General features: G+C 47.5%; 1 protein-coding gene across 1 annotated transcript in view; it reads left to right on the top strand.

Annotated features, from left to right (window-relative positions):
* SLC28A1 (solute carrier family 28 member 1) overlaps nucleotides 1–17,185 on the top strand; it is a 52,778-nt gene that overhangs the window by 11,710 nt on the left and 23,883 nt on the right. The window contains 7 exon segments of the mRNA XM_067729977.1: nucleotides 456–458; nucleotides 1,175–1,266; nucleotides 4,036–4,097; nucleotides 4,099–4,226; nucleotides 11,446–11,599; nucleotides 12,264–12,377; nucleotides 14,002–14,070. Coding sequence (XP_067586078.1) covers nucleotides 456–458; nucleotides 1,175–1,266; nucleotides 4,036–4,097; nucleotides 4,099–4,226; nucleotides 11,446–11,599; nucleotides 12,264–12,377; nucleotides 14,002–14,070 — 622 coding nt within the window.

The following is a 17,185-nucleotide window of genomic DNA, read 5'->3' on the forward strand; positions in this document are numbered from 1 at the left end:
CTACGCCACCAGGGAAGCCCTCAGGTAATCTTCTTGATGAGCTTCTATGGCTCCTTTAATCTGGGCTCAGGTGGTCTTTTCTGGAATGAAGAACACTGACATTTCCCATCTGTTGGGTTTTAGTTCTGTAAAGAGCTCAAAGATATTGTTATGTGTTTCCCTTGAAGGGGACAAAGGACCCTGCCCCAAGGCTGCACTATTGTTTCTTGGCTGTTCCTCCCTTGTCTCTGCATCCCTTCCCTTCCCTGATTAACCACTGTTTGAATCTGCCCTTTGGGACTCAGGGAAGGTCATGGAGGCTGGAGTCTGTTCCCTACAAACAAGAAACGGGGGACATAGGCTTCTGTGCCCAGAGGCCCATAGGGTCCTGCTCGGTCTCAAGCATTGAGCCAGGTGGGGTTGCGGATTCCATCTGTCTGCCTTGGGATGAGACTGAGGAAAAATGCCTTACTTAGGAGGTGGGTGGTGGGGACAGAGAGAGGGGAGAGAGTTTCCTTTAAAAAGTGACTGGTGGCTGAATGAGTGTGAGTGAGCATCTCCTACGTGCTCAGCCAGGGAGACCTCAGAGGTATTCAGGTACCAGCCTTTCCTCCAGGGACAGACAAGTGACCAAGTGACCCGACAAGAATTGGCATTTGCACCGGGTCCGGAAGACAGTGGGGCTGTGTGACGGCTGCCAGTGGACTGTTCACACTTCCTCTCTCCGGGAGGTGCTGTTGACTCGGAGGATAATGTCCCACAGGAGTAAATGCAGAGCTGGGCGCCTCCCCACGTGGCTCCTCAGACAGTTGGAAATGGGACAGGGGAGGGGAGGCAGCCATCGTGGTTTGTGCATTTCTGTATGTTGGTAAGGTTCTTCCTTATTGTCTCAGTGGGTTCCTTCCCAAACCCTGGAGGCAGGATTATCACTGGGGTAGTGGTGCTCCTCCAGGCTGAGACACAGCTGGTACAGACAGAGGCCGGAAGGAGTGGACGGCCTGAGCCATTCCTTAGTTTGCTCTGGGCTAGGGTTGCCCTGTAACCATGTGGGATGTCAAGGCCAGTGCCTGGCTCGCCCCATGTTGCCATTTTACTGGGGACGTACCTGAGTGGCTTCTACCTGGAGGTGTTGAGAATCTCCACAGGGGTGGGAGTCAGGGGCGCCACTCATAGACCCTGCTGGTCTTCTCCCCAGGAGGAGCCTGCAGCCAGCCCTGAGGGTGAGACGCTTCTGCAGGGAGCACGCACAGCTGCTTCGATGGATCTGCACAGGCCTGCTATGTACTGGTGAGCTTGGGGCCCAGCCCCACCATGGAGACAGACACTCCTGCTTAGCCCCATGGCTCCCACCACCCAGGTTTCAGCCACCTCCACCCCAGCCAACCATGTCTCAGGGCAGGGTCATTCACTTACCCAATAACTCAACAAAGGTTTGTTGAGCACCAACTCAGGGCCAGCTCTTGTTCCAGAAGCTGGGGAATGAGAATTGAACCAGACCAGATCTTGTTCCCAAGGTACTCTCTGATCAGTAAGGGAGAGGGGAACAAATATTTCCACATGATGCCGAGAGCCATCTGGGAGCACCAAGGAAGGATGTGGGGGTGATCAGGGAGGACTTCCAGGAGGAGGTAACATTCCAGTCTCACAGATTGAACAGGAGTTAACCAGGTAAAAGGGGAAGGACAATAGGAGTGAGAAGGCGAGGAACACACAAGCAAAGGTGAAAACCTGCAGTATGTGGGCAGGCAGCTGATAAACATTCAAGTGTGGCTGGAGGGTAAAGTTCTAGACCGGGAGTGCCAGAGGATGAGGCTGGAGGGATGAGAAGGGGCCAGGTATTGGGAGGGAGTTGGAGAAACTTGGATTTTACCTCCAAGGCCAGAGAGAGCCATTGAAGGATTTAAACCGGGAAGTGTCAAGTTTGGATTCACATTGTGGAAACCCAGAAGAGGCAGGCAGGAAAGACGGGAGAAGGAGATGTTCAGGACCACGTTCCAGATGGGAGAAGATGAAGTGCTGGAGGATGGAAGGGGGCGGATCTGAGAAATCTTTGAGAAGCCACACCAGCCAGACTTGGGAGCTGATCACCTGTGCAGGATGAAGGAGGCCCTGGAATCCAGGATGCCTCAGGGTTCTGCTTGGACCATGCTGGGTGAGCCAGGGAACAGGGGTGGAGGAGGGGATGTCAGCAGGGAGGGGGATGGCGAGTTGTTTCGGACAGTGTGTTGGAGGTAACCGCTGCCAGGCCCTCCAGGAGGAGAAGAGGTTTCCCAGGGGTGCATGGAGAACGAATTGAGAGGTGGTTCGCAGATGGAAACCTGGGGACCGGCCACACGGAAGGAATTAGAGAGGGAGAGGAGTCCTGAGACAGCCTGAGAAGGCGTGCAGGTGGGGGCAGCAGCAGGACACCAGGAGCAGAGTCGGTGGATGGATCCTAGAAGGATGAAAATACTTCACTGGAGAGGTGAATGGATCCTAGAAGGATGAAAATACTTCCTAATACATGTCTCTCCCGTGTCCTGCCTGGAGGACTTGTCCACACAGCCCTCTCTCCTACACAATGTGCTGGTCCCTGCTGGCCGCAGACAGACCCAGGTTGGAATTCCAGTCCAATTTCCTCCCTGTGTGAGTCACTTCACTTCTCATCTCTAAATGGGGATCACCACAGTACCGACCCGTGAAATGGGTGTGAGGAGTAATTCTGGCAGTGCTATAAATCGTGCTGACCTTGGTGCCTGTCTCCCACCAGCTCCCCCTCCTTTGACTTCCCACAGCCCTATGCCTGCATCCCTGGCGCTGCCCTGCAGAGCCTCACCTGTGTGCTTCTAACTAACCCCCATACAGGTGTCCCAGCCCACAAACTTCTGCGTCAGAGAAAAGTAACTTTATTTTTCATAACTTGACTTATGGAAAATAAAGTTTCTATTTCAATTTCATTGTTCCAAGTGAGGGATAGGAACTGAACGTCTGTCAGTGTGGAATATGCCTTCACCTCTTTCTTCAGGAGTCCCTGGGGGTGATTATCCACGATCAGTTCTCAAGGGTCTGCTAACCTGTCCACTTCCCCAACTGGTCCTGGGTTCTCTGCCACTGCAAGTAGCCATGGAGACACCCCCATCTCCATCGTGGGCCTGTTCTGGTCTCCTTTCTGTCTGGGCCACTCATAGAGATCATTTCCTCTGCTTCGGTGCCTGCTGAAGTGTGCGGAACCTTAGAAGCCTTCTGCCTGCCCATGCATTCCACGCGTATTCCTCTCCGTGACATTTTGCTGCCTCCCTGGGGCAGGAAGCCTTTGCTTGCAATGCCACAAATATGCCTGGGCTTTTGCCACCTCCCCTGGCTCAGAGTCCTCTTCTCTGGGACCCACGGGTATCCTCTAACTAGTTTGGCAGCAGAGGGGGAGGGGGAGGGATTACGCTTACTCAAAATGTTCCATCCCACATTTTTTATCCAATGGAAATGTTATAAGTCCTTTCCATTCTTCAAAGGCTCTGGCTCTTGAAATTCATAAGCCAGGGAGAGATAGTTCCCCTCTGCTATCTGCTATCATATTCCTCTCTTGAGGTATAGCACAGACTGGCCTAGCAGCTCAAATGGGGAGAAGGGCAAAGGGGGAAAAGGAAATTCCAGGAAGAAAAATGGTCACTGATGAATATTCAGAACGGGATCCTGACACACAAGTGAATGCCTTCCTGGAGCCACTGACTTATCCATCTCTGTCCTCCTCGGAACCTAGTGTGGCTCTGGAACATAGCAGGCGCTCCGTTGATGCTCAGAGACTCATGCTGTCTTGCCTCCTCCATAAACATCTCCCTCAGCACTTCGGTCAGCACTTTATAGTTTTCAAAGCCCTTTTACACACATTCTGTCAATTAACTTCATAATGACCCTCTGACAAAACAGAGACAATGGTGCTCATTTCCAGACGAAGAAACTAAGGCTCAGAGAGCTCTGGCTGGAATAAGGTGGAGCTGGAGGATAGGGCTGCGGGGTCCTGCAGACGCCAGTGTCATTATGGATGACCCCGTCTCTGTTTCATCCTCCACCTACTCCCAGCATTTGCTGCCTTCCTGCTGATGGCCTGCCTCCTGGATTTCCAGAGGGCCCTCACCTGTGTGGTGAGGTGTCCTCACCCATGTGGACCTCGTCTTCCTGGCCCACAGCCTGCTGAAGAGGCTGCTGGGGCCAAAGCTGCTGAGGTGTGTCAAGCCTCTGGGGCATCCCAGCCCGAACCTCTGGTTTAAGAGGTAAGTGAGGCCCCAGGGGAGTATGGGGGTGGGCAGGCACATTGGCAGAGGGCCGCTGAGTCAGCTGCGGGGTCACAGCCAGGGCTGGGTGGGGAGGTCCTTTGTCCTTGTCGCACCAGAGGGCTCCTGGGCCATGGAGAGCACATGTTACTTGCCCGCCTCCTGGGAGCCCCGGAGCAGGTGTTGCTGGGTGGCTTCAGACGCATCTTTGTGCCATCTTTGTGGCATTTTGCCAGTTCCCACCTGATTCTCTGCTCCAGTTAAAACAGGTGCCTATGATACCTGAGGACAGGAATCAACAGTTTCCTAAATTCAGATATCCCAGCCCATTCAAGCAGGGAGGACCCATATCAGTGCCTCCTATCAGATCACCTGGAGCATGCATGAGACATACAGCCGCAGGGGACCACCCCTGGAGTCTGATTCAGCAGTCTGAATTGAGGTCCAGGAATCAATATTTTTTTTAACTTTTTATTTTATATTGGAGTATAGTTGATTAACAATGCTATGATAGTTTCAGGTGTACAGCAAAGTGATTCAGTTAAACATATACATGTATCTATTCTTATTGAAATTCTTTTCCCTTTAGTTAATGTTTTTAGTTAGCCACCAGGGGATTCTGATGTAGCCGGCCATGTTCCTGAACAACAGTTTGGGATCCCCTGGTTTTTAAACTGGGTTCCTTAGAGCTCTGGAAACCTTGGAGGTACCATAGGGCAGGTGAGGGAGATTGGAGAGGGGAACATCAGACACCCTGCCTCCCAGTCTCCATTTCAAGCAGACAGCTCTATTTTATCTGTTTTATAAACAGGTTTGCAAAAAAAAGAAAAAATTAGCTGGAAAAAAATGTTTCTATGGCTTAAAAAAGGTACTCTTTTTTTGTTGATGAAGAAACTGGTGCCCAAAGATAATCAATGAGTAAGCCAGGCAGGTGCAGGGCATAATGGTGTTTCCCAAAGTAAGACCCCCGCACCACAGCAAAATGCTTTGAGCCAGCCTATAAACAAAGTTTTAGTTTTATTTATACATAGATTTGTTTTTACATTTACCTTCTATTTATTAAATAGATTTATAAAAGGATTTATTTTTACAGTCATCTTCTGTTTATGACAAATCACTGATACTGGTTTTCCATTTGAGGTATTGTTATAAAGTTTCCTTTAAAAAAACATATGCAGGTAGGGAGTTCCTTGGTGGTCTAGTGGTTAGGATTTGGTGCTTTCACCGCCATGGCCCCAGGTTCAGTCCCCAGTTGGGGAACTGAGATCCTGCAAGCTGTATGGCATGGCCAAGGAAAAAAAGAAAAATACATGCAGATAAACTAGACTATATAAAAACTAAAATGTTTTGATTCAGAGGACACCATCAACAAAGTGAAAAGACAACCCACAGAATGGGAGAAAATATTTGCAAATTATATACCAAAAAAAAAAAAATCACAGCAAGATACCACTTCCCATCTACTAGGATGGCTATAACAAAAAAGATAAATGATAGCAAGAGTTGGCAAAGATGCGAAAAAATTTGAAACCCTCATAACACTCCTGAAAGAAATGTAAGATGATGCAGCTGCAATAGAAAACAATGTCAGTTCCTCAAAATGTTATACGTGGAGTTACCATACCCAGCATTTCCGCTCTTAGGTATATACCTAAGAGAAATGAAAACATATATCCAAAAACTTATATGCAAATGATCATAGCATCATTATTCGTAATAGCCAAAGTGGAAACAATCCAAATGCCCATCAACCATTAAATGGCTGAATAAATTGTGTCTATACATATAATGGAATATTATTTGGTCATAAAAAGAAGGTAGTACTGATAAATGCTACAATAATGACAAAGCTTGAAAACATTATGCTAAGTAAAAGACACCAGTCACAAAGAACCATATACTGTAGGATTCCATTTATATGAAATGTCCAGAATAGGAAAATCTATAGAGACAGAGAGTAGAGTAGTGATTTTTTAAAAAATATTTATTTATTTATTTGGTTGTGCTGGGTCTTAGTTGCGGGAGGTGTGCTCCTTAGTTGCGGCTCATGGGCTCCTTAGTTGTGGCATATGAACTCTTAGTTGCTCATGCATGTGGGATCTAGTTCCCTGACCAGGGATTGAACCCCAGCCCCCTGCATTGGGAGCTCGGAGTCTTAACCACAGCACCACCAGGGAAGTGCCGATTAGTGACTGACTAGGGCTGGAGGGGGATGGGAAGATGGGGGTGGTGAGTAGAGGTGTGGGGTTTCTCTTTGGGCTGATGAAAATGTTCTAAAGTTGATTGCAGTGACGGTTGTACAACCCTGTAAATATACTAAAAACCATTGAACCATACTCTTTTTTAAAAAATTAATTAATTAATTTTCATTTTTGGCTGCGTTGGGTCTTTGTTGCTGCACCCAGGCTTTCTCTCTAGTTGCAGCGAGCAGGGGCTACTCTTCGTTGCGGTGTTCAGGCTTCTCATTGCGGTGGCTTCTCTTGTTGCAGAGCCTGGGCTCTAGGTGCATGGGCTTCAGTAGTTGTGGCACGCGGGCTTCAGTAGTTGTGGCTCGTGGGCTCTAGAGCGCAGGCTCAGTAGCTGTGGCACACAGGCTTAGTTGCTCTGCGGCCTGTGGGATCTTCCTGGACCAGGGCTCAAACCCGTGTCCCCTGCATTGGCAGGCGGATTCTTAACCACTGCACCACCAGGGAAGCCCTGAACCATACTCTTTAAATGGGAAAATTGTATAGTATGTGAATTTTGTCTCAATAAACTGTTTTTAAAATACATGCATTTGATTTTGGCTTCCAAAATCAGGTCAAGATGGAGTAACAGAGACCAGGTTTATCCTCTCGCTTGAAGCAACTAAAAATCCAGAACAAATAGTATATGGCTCTTAAGAAATTGGGCATCAGGCAACAAAGGACAGTGATCCTTGAGAAATAGGAAACAAATGAGATGAGCTCTATGATTGCCCCAACTTACTGCATTGAGGGGTTTCCAGGCCGCAGTGCAGGAAAGAGGCATTAAGGTGGGGCCAGTAGATTTCCTGAGTTGAAAAGACAGAGCTTGGACTTCAGGAAAGCCAAGGTGACTAGAGTTCACAATGCAGAGTACCAGAGGGGAGAGATCTGTTCCCGGGATCTGCAGAGGGTTCTCCTCCAGTATTCAACTGAGTTCTGATCAGTGAATGCGTATGAGGAAACTATGCAAGGCCTAGAGAAGAACCACTGAAAAGGATTAGAGAACAGTGCCCAGAGATCACACGGGGTTAGGAGTAGTGTTTGCTCTCAGTAGTCAGAATGGAAAACCTCATGATTCACCAGATATTGTTTAGAGTACTAAGAAAGATCTTGGGTCAGTAATAGGGAAAAATTAACCACAGAATAAACGCTGCTCAGGCTCTACCTAACAAATTTTTTAAAAACTTGAAAGAGTCAAACAGAGCATCAGTTAACCATGGCACATTAAGTAGGCAGACAGACAAGTAATTGAAATCTCCAAAGGAGAAGGAGGGAAGAAAAAATACTTGAAGAAATTATATCCAAGAAATTCCAAATCTGATGAAAATTATAAACCCAGACATCCAAGAAACTCTACAAACCTACAGCACAAGAAACACGAAGAAAACCACACCAAAGCACATCATAATCAGAGAAAGCATTTGACAAAATTCCACTCCCGTTTCTGATAAAAATTCTGAGCAAACTAGGAATAGAAGGGAACGTCCCCAATCTGATAAAGACCAGCTACCAAAAATCTACAGCTAACCTCATACTTAACCAGGAAAGACTGAGTGCTTACCCACTGAAATCAAGAACAAGGTAGGAATGTCCATTCTCACCACTTTTATTCAGCATTGTACTGGAGGTTCTAGCTTGTGCAGTCGGGTAGGAAAAAGAAATAAAAGGCATGTAGATTAGAAAGGAAGAAGAAAAGCTGTCTTTATTCACAGACAACAGGATTGTCTACATAGAAAATCCTATGGAATCTACCAAAAAACTAGTGTAACTAATAAGTGGGTTTAGCAAGTTTGAAGGATACAAGCTCAACATACAAAAAACAAAAGTATTTCTATATACTAACAACAAACAATCATAAATTAAAATTATAAATGTTATTTAGAATAGCATAAAACATATGTAATACTTAAGGATAAATCTGACAAAAGACCTGCAAACCTGTGCATGGAAAACTACAAAACATTGCTGAGAGAAATTAAAGACAAATAAATGGAGCAAAATATCAAGTTCATGGATTGAAAGAGTCAATATTTTTAATATATCAATTCTCCTCAAATTAATCTATAGATTCTAAGAGTATTCAATCAAAATTCTAGCAGACTTTTGGGATAGGAATCAAAACATGATTCTAGAATTCATATGGAAATGCGAAGAACCTAGAATAACCAAAACGACTTTGAAAAAGATGAACAAAGTTGATGAATTTACACTACCTGTCTTTAAGACTTATTATAAAGCTACAGTAATCAAGACAATGTGGTATTGGCATCAAGACAGACAAATAGATCAATGGAATAGAATAGAGAGTACAGAAATAGACCTACGTATATATAACCAATTGATTTTTGACAGGGGTGCTAAGACAATTCAGTGAAGAAATAATAATCATCTCAACAAATTCTTCTAGAACAATAGGATATCCATATGTAGAATAAGAAGGAGGAGAAGAATAGGAGGAGGAGAGAGAAACAAAGGAACTTTGATCTATGCCTCACATTATATTAAAAAATTAACTGAAAATAGATCATAAACCTAAATGTAAAGCCTGAAGCTATAAAACTACTGTAAGAAAACGTAGGAGAAAATCTTTGTGACCTTGAGTTAAGTAAATTTTTTAGATACAGAACCAAAATCACAATCCATTTTTTTAAATGATAAATTAAACTTCATCAGAATTCAGGACTTTTGCTCTTCAAAAAACTTGGTTAAGAGAATAAAAAACGTAAGCTATGATTAGGAGAGAAGCTTTGAAAGTCACATACCTAACAAAGGACTTGCATCCAGAATGTATTAAGAACTCTCAAAACTGAAAAATAAGAAAACCCAGTTTAAGGGTGGGCTCAATATTTTAACAGATGTTTAGTTAAAGAAGATATATAAGTGGCAAATAAACACATGGAAAAATGCTCAACATCGTTAGTCATTAGGGAAATGCAAATTAAAACCACAAAGAGATACTGCTGTATGTCTGCTAGAATGACTAGAATTCAAATGAGTAACCATACCAACCATGTTGGCAAAGATGCGGAGGAACTGGAACGTTTACATACTGCTGGTGGGAATGGAAAAATGTAAAATGACTTTGGAAAACAGTTTGGCAGTCTCCTAAAAAGTTAGATCTACCATATGAGTCACCCATTCCACTTATAGTGAGAAAAGAAAGCGTACTTCCACATAAAGACTTGCACATGAATGTTTGAATATTCATAGCACCTTTATCCGCAATAGCCCCAAACCGGAAACAACCTAAATGTTCATCAACAGGTGAATGTATAAGCCAACTGTGGTATATCCACACAATGGAATACTACTCAGCAATACAAAGAAATGAATGCATGCAAAAACATGGATGAATCTCAAAATAAAATAATTACGCTAAGTGAAAGAAGTCAGACAAAAAAATATGTACTGTATGATTCCATTCCTATGAAATCCTAGAAATTGCAAACTCACCTAGGGACAGAAAACAGATCATTTGCTGCCTGGGGATGAGGGAAGGAATTACAAAGGAGTATGAAGAAGCTTTTGAGGGTGATGGATATAATACGCTCACTGTGATAGTGGTGATGGTTTCATGGTGTATACATATGTCGAAACTATCAAATTATACACTTTCAACATGTTCTATTTATTATGTCAATCATACCTCTAATACCAGGTGGGGAAGGGTGGAGGGAAGGGATAGTTAAGGAGTTTGGGATTGACATGTACACACTGCTATATTTAAAAAGGATAACCAACAAGGACCTACTGCGTAGCACAGGGAACTCTGCTCAATGTTATGTGGCAGCCTGGATGGAAGGGGAGTCTGGGGGAGAAAGGATACATGTATATGTATGGCTGAGTCGCTCTGCTGTGCACCTGAAACTATCACAACACTGTTAATCGGCTATATGCCAATATAAAATAAAAAGTTAAAAAAACATATCTCTAATAAAGCTATTAAAAACAACCCCCTTCCAAAAAAAAAATAAAACCCCAAACATGCATTTCAGTTTTTATAAAATGAGTTAACTTCAAGGAAAATAGTACAGGTGGCACAGAGACAGGGCAGAAATCGTGCCAATGGAACTGGGATGATAGGAGTTTGGGAAACACACCAAAAATAAACAGTCAACTCTGGGGTTAGCCTGATGGATTTCAGGTCCTGGGTCCTCCTCTTTCCGGCTGGTGACGGTGTACAGAACTAGTTAAGGGAATAGATTTGCTGCCAGAGTGCCTGGGCTAAGATCTCAGCTTTTCTACTTTCTAGATGGGCAGCTGTGGGCAAGTCATTTAACTTCCTGGGCCTCCGTTTCTTCATCTCTAAGATGAGGACAGTTACTGGAAGTCTCTCAGCACCCAGCATAGTTCCTGGCACATAATAGGTGCTCAGTGAACCTTATCTGTGGTTATAGTACCCAGTGAGTTGGAGACTGGGTCGGGGCTAGACCTTGTTCACCCAGTACCCAGACCTGGGCTCTTGAACATTTCAGGCTGCCTCCTGGACAAGCAAATCCCAGCCCCAGGGAGGGAGGTGTTGCTGTAAAAGTTGCATCCAGCCCTAGCTCTCAGGTGCTCAACTCTGCATTCCAGACTGACACTACTGCTTCTGGGCTTTGGGGGAGCAGAGCCCATGGTCCATGGTGCTGAGTTCTAGCCCACACAGGCCCCACCTCACCCTGGCAAGGTCAGAGGCTGGGCTGAGCTGAGCATCATTGCAGCTTTGAGAATTCCTGCCTCTCGATGGGGCCATGTGCTCGGCACCATGCTAAGCTGAGTGCACACATCCTCTGATTTAGTCCTCTCGGCAACCTTGAGAAATGGGGTGTCTTTGGCTTTGTTTACCCAATGAGGAAACTAGACTCAGAGAGGCTATGTGGCCTGTCTGAGGTTACACAGCGTTCTCTCTCTGCCCTCACCAGCCCTGAGTACCCTTTCTCTGGGGCCCTGGGTGCTATTGTGTGGGGGTGAGGAGATGCTGACAGTGATGACTTTCTGCCCCTCTCCCGCAGGGAGCCCTTTCTAGCCCTTGCTGCTTTCCTGGCCCTGATCCTATGGCTGGTTCTGGACACTTCTCAGCGGCCTGAGCAACTGGTGTCCTTCGGAGGAATCTGCATGTTCATCTGCCTCCTCTTTGCCTTCTCAAAGCATCACTGCGCAATGAGTGCTTAGCTATCAGGTCCAGAGTGGGCTGCAGCCCCTTCCCTCTCTGATATCAGGTCCCCCCCCACCACCATTTCACAGTGTGGTTAACACCTTCCCCCAGACTCCAGCCAAGCCTCCCAGAGATCCTGATGCACACCTGGGTGTAGGGATCACTGCTAAGGAGTCATTAAATGCTGAGAGGTAGCAGCAGCCCTTCGGAGTCCAGCTCCCTTCTGCTGGGGGTGGGGAGAGTGCACTGAGGGAGAGAGAGTGGGGTCAGAGTGGCTGGGAGCCCTGACTATATAGGAGGGATGGGGGAGGATCCAGACAGACAAAAGTTACATGGAAGCCGGACACTGATGCCACAACTCCAGCTCCACCTACCCCGTGATGACCCAGGACCAAGTGCCATGGCACACTCCAGGCTGGTCCTTGGTTAGATCTTGCCCTACCCCTGCCCACTTCCCAGGTGCATTGCTGCCAAGTGTGGCCTATTCTGAACTTCATGGGGAATGTAACCATTGGCAACTGGCCCAGAGCTCTGGCTGGGTCCAGCCCTCATCCTACAGACTGGCCAAATCTCCCATAGCCCCTTAGCAGTGCTGTGCCCTCTGCCCTCACCCAACTGTTCCCTGTGGAACTCCCGAGGAGCTGAGCTCACCAGGACCTTTCTATCGGGTGGCAGGTATCCTGGCGGGCTGTGTCCTGGGGTCTTGTACTACAGTTTGCACTTGGACTCTTCGTCATCAGAACAGAACCAGGATTTATTGCATTTCAGTGGCTGGGCGACCAGCTCCAGGTGTGTACATGGGGTGCAGTTGCCCAGGGCGTGTTGGGTTTCCAGGGAATGGAGGAGAAGCCTCTCTGCTGGAGGGAGGTGGGCTGTGAGGACATAGAGAGGGACCGTGACCAGGATGGTGGGTGTGTATGGGGCCCAGACCAGCTGGGCAGCTGGGGGCTGAACATTGCAGCTGCTACTTCTCTCAGGCCTGGTGCCACCTGCCCAGACAGAGCAGTCCTTTCAGAGGCTGGGTCTGATGTGGAAGAGAATCTCAAAACAGGTAGGTTCCTTGTGGGAAAGCCCACAAGGCATGTGGCCCTCAGTGGTCATAACAAAAGGAACTTATAATAGTCAAAAGTGCTTTAAAAATTGCAAATGATTTACTTTGTATGTGTATATGTGTGTTTAAAAATAATATTCAGTTTGGGCTTCCCTGGTGGCTCAGTGGTTGAGAGTCCGCCTGCCGATGCAGGGGACGCAGGTTCATGCCCCGGTCCGGGAAGATCCCACATGCTGCGGAGCGGCTGGGCTTGCACGTCCGGAGCCTGTGCTCCACGACGGGAGAGGCCACAGCAGTGAGAGGCCCGCGTACCGCCAAAAAAAAAAAAAAAAAAAATCATTTTGTTGAAGTTATACTTTTTTAATTCCATTTTTTTATTGTGATGAGTACACATAACACAAAATTTAGCATTTTAACCTTTTTGTTTTCATTTTAACCATTCTTGAGTGTCATTAAGTTACTTCACATCATTGGGCAATAATGGTTTACTTTTTTCTTTATAAGTATGTTTCATATTTATTTATCTTTTATTTATTTATTTATGTTGTGCAGGGTCTTAGTTGCAGCATGCAGCATCTTTAGTTATGGCATGCAGACTTCTTAGTTGCAGCATGCAGACTCTTAGTTGCGGCATGCAAACTCTTAGTGCGCCATGTGGGATCTAGTTTCCTGACCAGGGATCGAACCCGGGTCCCCTGCTTTGGGAGTGCGGAATCTTACCCACTGGACCACCAGGGAAGTCCCATGATTTACTTTTTAAAATATAAATTATCAAGGACGCAAGGTTGATCCTATACTCACCCCTCTCTCACCATCTCAAATTTCCATGTGCTCTCTACAGGGAGAAGGAGGGGCACGCCAAGGGTATCTGCATGGGTGTCGTGCAGGAAAAGACAGTGGCTGCTCTGGGCACACCCCTCATTTTATAGATGAGAGCACTGAGGCCTGGACAACTGAAGTGACTTGGCCCTGCAGTCACAGTGCTTGTTCTGGTCCTAAATACAGGTCTCTTGTAGAAGCATAGCCAGATTGCAACACCAAGGCCAGGAGCCCGGGATGGTGACATCGGTGGGGAGGGGAGTGAGCAGACACAGCGGGCACCACCTTTGACAGCCTTCTCCAGGCAGCTCACTGTTTGCTTCCTCCTTTGTCTCTTCTTTATCGTTCTTGTCCTAACAACTCTCATCTCTGAGTATTTCTTTACAATTTATTGAAAATGTGTCTCTTCTGGAGGACGTGCTTGGAAGGAGCAGGCGCCCATGAGTGTGGCTTTAATGACACACGTGGTGCCCTGGCCCCTGTAAAGCCCATGACCTGGGCGGACTAGTCCTGCAGCCTCCATGTTTTGTTTTCTCCTTTCAGATCTTCCTGAGATACAGGTCCAGCTTCTTGTCGGGGGAGGCTCTGGTCAAGGATGCCTTTGCATTTCAGGTCAGCTTGACTCTTGGCCCGTAAAGCCTTTAACAGCCTCTGCCCTCCCCTTCCAGCCCAGGCGGAGGGGGAGGGCTCCTGCAGGCAGAGCCCTGCTACTGGAAGCTAATGAGACTTAAGCCTCGGGGTCCTGAGAGGGGCCCCGGCAATGCACTCACCTGGGGGTATGTTTTCAGTATATTTTGTAAAACTTGCAAAAGTAAGATATATCTGTATTCTTTTCCAAAAAAAAATGAATCCCCAAATCATAGAATTGCTGGGAGGCTGAGGACAAGAAGAGAGGGTGAGGACATGGGGATAGCACCTGCTATAACCTTAGCCCCTGACATGCTGCAGGGACCTAGAACTGTAAAGCACAGTTTCCAGGAACGCTTACGCTCCAAAGATCCTCTCAGGGTACTCCTCCTTCAAAGCCCTTCACAGGTTACCTCTGCCAGGAAGCCTGCCCTTATTAGTCCAGCTGCAAGCTCTAAGTCGCTCCTCTGGACTCTCCTAGACCTACAGTCCCTCCCTCCTTCTTTCCCTCTTTCCTTCCCTCCTTCCAACAAAAATGTGTGCCTTCTGCAGTGCAAAATATTATAGGGGAAATTGAGATAAAGACTGAAAGACTTTGTTGTGTACTGGTAGAGCCCTAACTGTAATTTAAAACAAGGCAGGCTGTGCTGAGTATGGGATGGGGTGACTGCTTCACTGTTCTGGGGTGGAACTGTGGTTATATTTCTTCTTTCCCCGACTGACCGCCCAAGCACCCAAGTGCCTCCTTTAGTAAGATCTCGAGTGTAGCTCCTCTGCCTGCCTCACATCCACATTGTCTCAGGACCCTGCGGCCGCTCCAGGCTTAATGCCAGGTAGAGAGAGACGGAGACGTGGGCCCCACTTACCCAGTAGCTCGCCCCAGTTTCTGCCCTGTTACCATAGCAGCACAGATGGGAGTTGGTGCTGCCCACTCCAGCACGTCCTGGACCACAGTAACCATGGGGCTGCCGTGCAGGATCCCACGCGTAGGTTCCAGAGATTTCTGCTTTTCGCCATTACTCAGCCATCGTTCCCAGAGCCTCCCCACCCTGCTTGGGGGAGTTGGGGCCCAGAGGCTTCCAGCCCAAGCCATGGGTTTGGCATGGACTTCTGGGTGTCAAGCCAGTTCACGAGTCCAGACACCTCCAGCCCACCCCCAACCCTGAATCATGGTGAGGTCCTCTGGGAGCTTTGGTCTCTGTTTGCGCCAGCAACTCTCTGGGAAACATCCACTCCATCCAAGGGGTTCCAATAATGTCAGCCCTAGGAGGAAATGGGGAGGGACCAGGTTCCTGTCCTCTCAGGACAAATTTGTCCATCATGTTTTTCTGAGATCACTTCAGTGTAGGGAGAGGATCACTTCTGTGTAGGCCTCTGTCAGCCCCTCCAAAAGTTCCCTAACACCATTCTTGTAGGGCAGAGGCGGGGAAGGGCTGCTCCCTTTACATTTGCATTTCCAAGTAGGGGCCACCAAGGTTTCAGGGAAAAACAGTGAAGTCCTGCTCCAGGGTGGCTTCTTATGTCCACCAGACAGAGAAACAGTGGCGGTGGCTTCTCACACTTTACAAGGCAAACTACAACACTCTGTGATTCGACCTCCCCAGGCAGCCAGGTTCAGGTGTAACTGGCACGAAGGAAAGTGTCTGGGGAGTCCATTTAGGGAGACATTTTAAAAAATAAGGACAGTGAGGATGCCCCCTTAAGGAAGTGGCATTTGAACTGGAGCCTTAGGACAGGAAAAAATTGGAGGCACAGAGATAGTCAGGAAGAAGAAATGGCTGGGCAAAGGCGTGGAGGTGAGAGAGTTCTGGGCTGTCTAAGGGACAGGGTGTAGATCAGTTCGACGGGCATGTAAGCTATTTGAAGGAAAGGATGGATTGGAGGATAAACTGCAGGTGTGGTGGGGCTGTCTCTTGAAGAGTCTTAAATGCCAGGCTGAGGCACCTGGATTTGGTCCCCAGGAAATGAGGAGCTATTGAAGATTTTTGAGCAGGGAGGGACTTGATTGGAGCTTTGGGACAGTTGTGATTTCAATAGTAGGTAGGAAGGGTTGTAACCAGGATGCTTGGAAAAAGGGACCAGGGAGGAGGCTGCCTCACACCCAGGTGATGACGCAGGGACCACCAGACTGCCACAGTCCAGAAGGGAGGCCACCGTGGGGAGCGAAGTGGGGGTGTGCAGCTGAGAGACCAGCTCCATGAAGCTCGTCACTTAGCTCCACACATTGCAGCTGTCACTTTTAGCTGTTTGAGGACACAGCCTGGGTCTTACTCATGCTGGTGTCAGTTAACTGACCCTGAGCCCAGCAAAGCCCTGCCCAGTGCCTGGTACGCTGCTTTTTGCTGAATGAATGAGATGGATAAATGCTGGTTCTTCTGTGCAAGTGGGAAGTCTCTCTGCCTGCTGGGAACGTCTGGCTCTTTGAGGCCCTGGCTGTGGGTTGGGCTCCCACCCAGCCAGCCTCCCCCTGGCTGGGCCACCGTTCCCATGACTGTGTGGTCCTGAGCAGCTTGTCCTTTGGCCCAAAACCAGGGCTGAGCTCTTCTTTCTCCAAACCTCCCCAGCAGAGGCCAGAGCTTCCCAACCTTCTAGAGCCAAAAGCTACACACAGGCTTTGCAGCAGGATCCAGGGCCCCTAGAAACAATTGTGTCCGCCTCTGACCTGAGATTCTGGTGGAACAGTGAAGAAAAGCTTAGGGAGAAGGAAGTCATAGTAACAGCTACTAGTTATGGAGCAAGGACTCTATGCCAGGCACTCACTTCACCTTTACAACCCTATGGGGAAAAGAATATCATTATCCCCCTTTTTCAGGTGAGGATACTGAGGCTCAGAGTGGTTGTTGCTTGTGCCAAGCTCATAACGCTGGAGAGGGTTGGAATCAAGATTGGAATAAGCCCGATGCTCTTGCCTATTCACTTCTGTGCCTTGATATCAGAGCCCTTTCCTTGGTAGACAGTGGTAACGAAGGGGCCTCCGACCTTGGATCTTTGTTTTTCCCTTGGTTTAGAAGAAAACAGTATATCTTTGGTTCATTTGAAAGGGACAGAAACCCATTTGAAACTTGCTCTAAAGGGGGGAGAGAGGGAGGACTGTTTCTTG

The sequence above is a fragment of the Pseudorca crassidens genome, chromosome 1 (genome assembly GCF_039906515.1).
Source record: "Pseudorca crassidens isolate mPseCra1 chromosome 1, mPseCra1.hap1, whole genome shotgun sequence".
NCBI lineage: Eukaryota > Metazoa > Chordata > Mammalia > Artiodactyla > Delphinidae > Pseudorca > Pseudorca crassidens.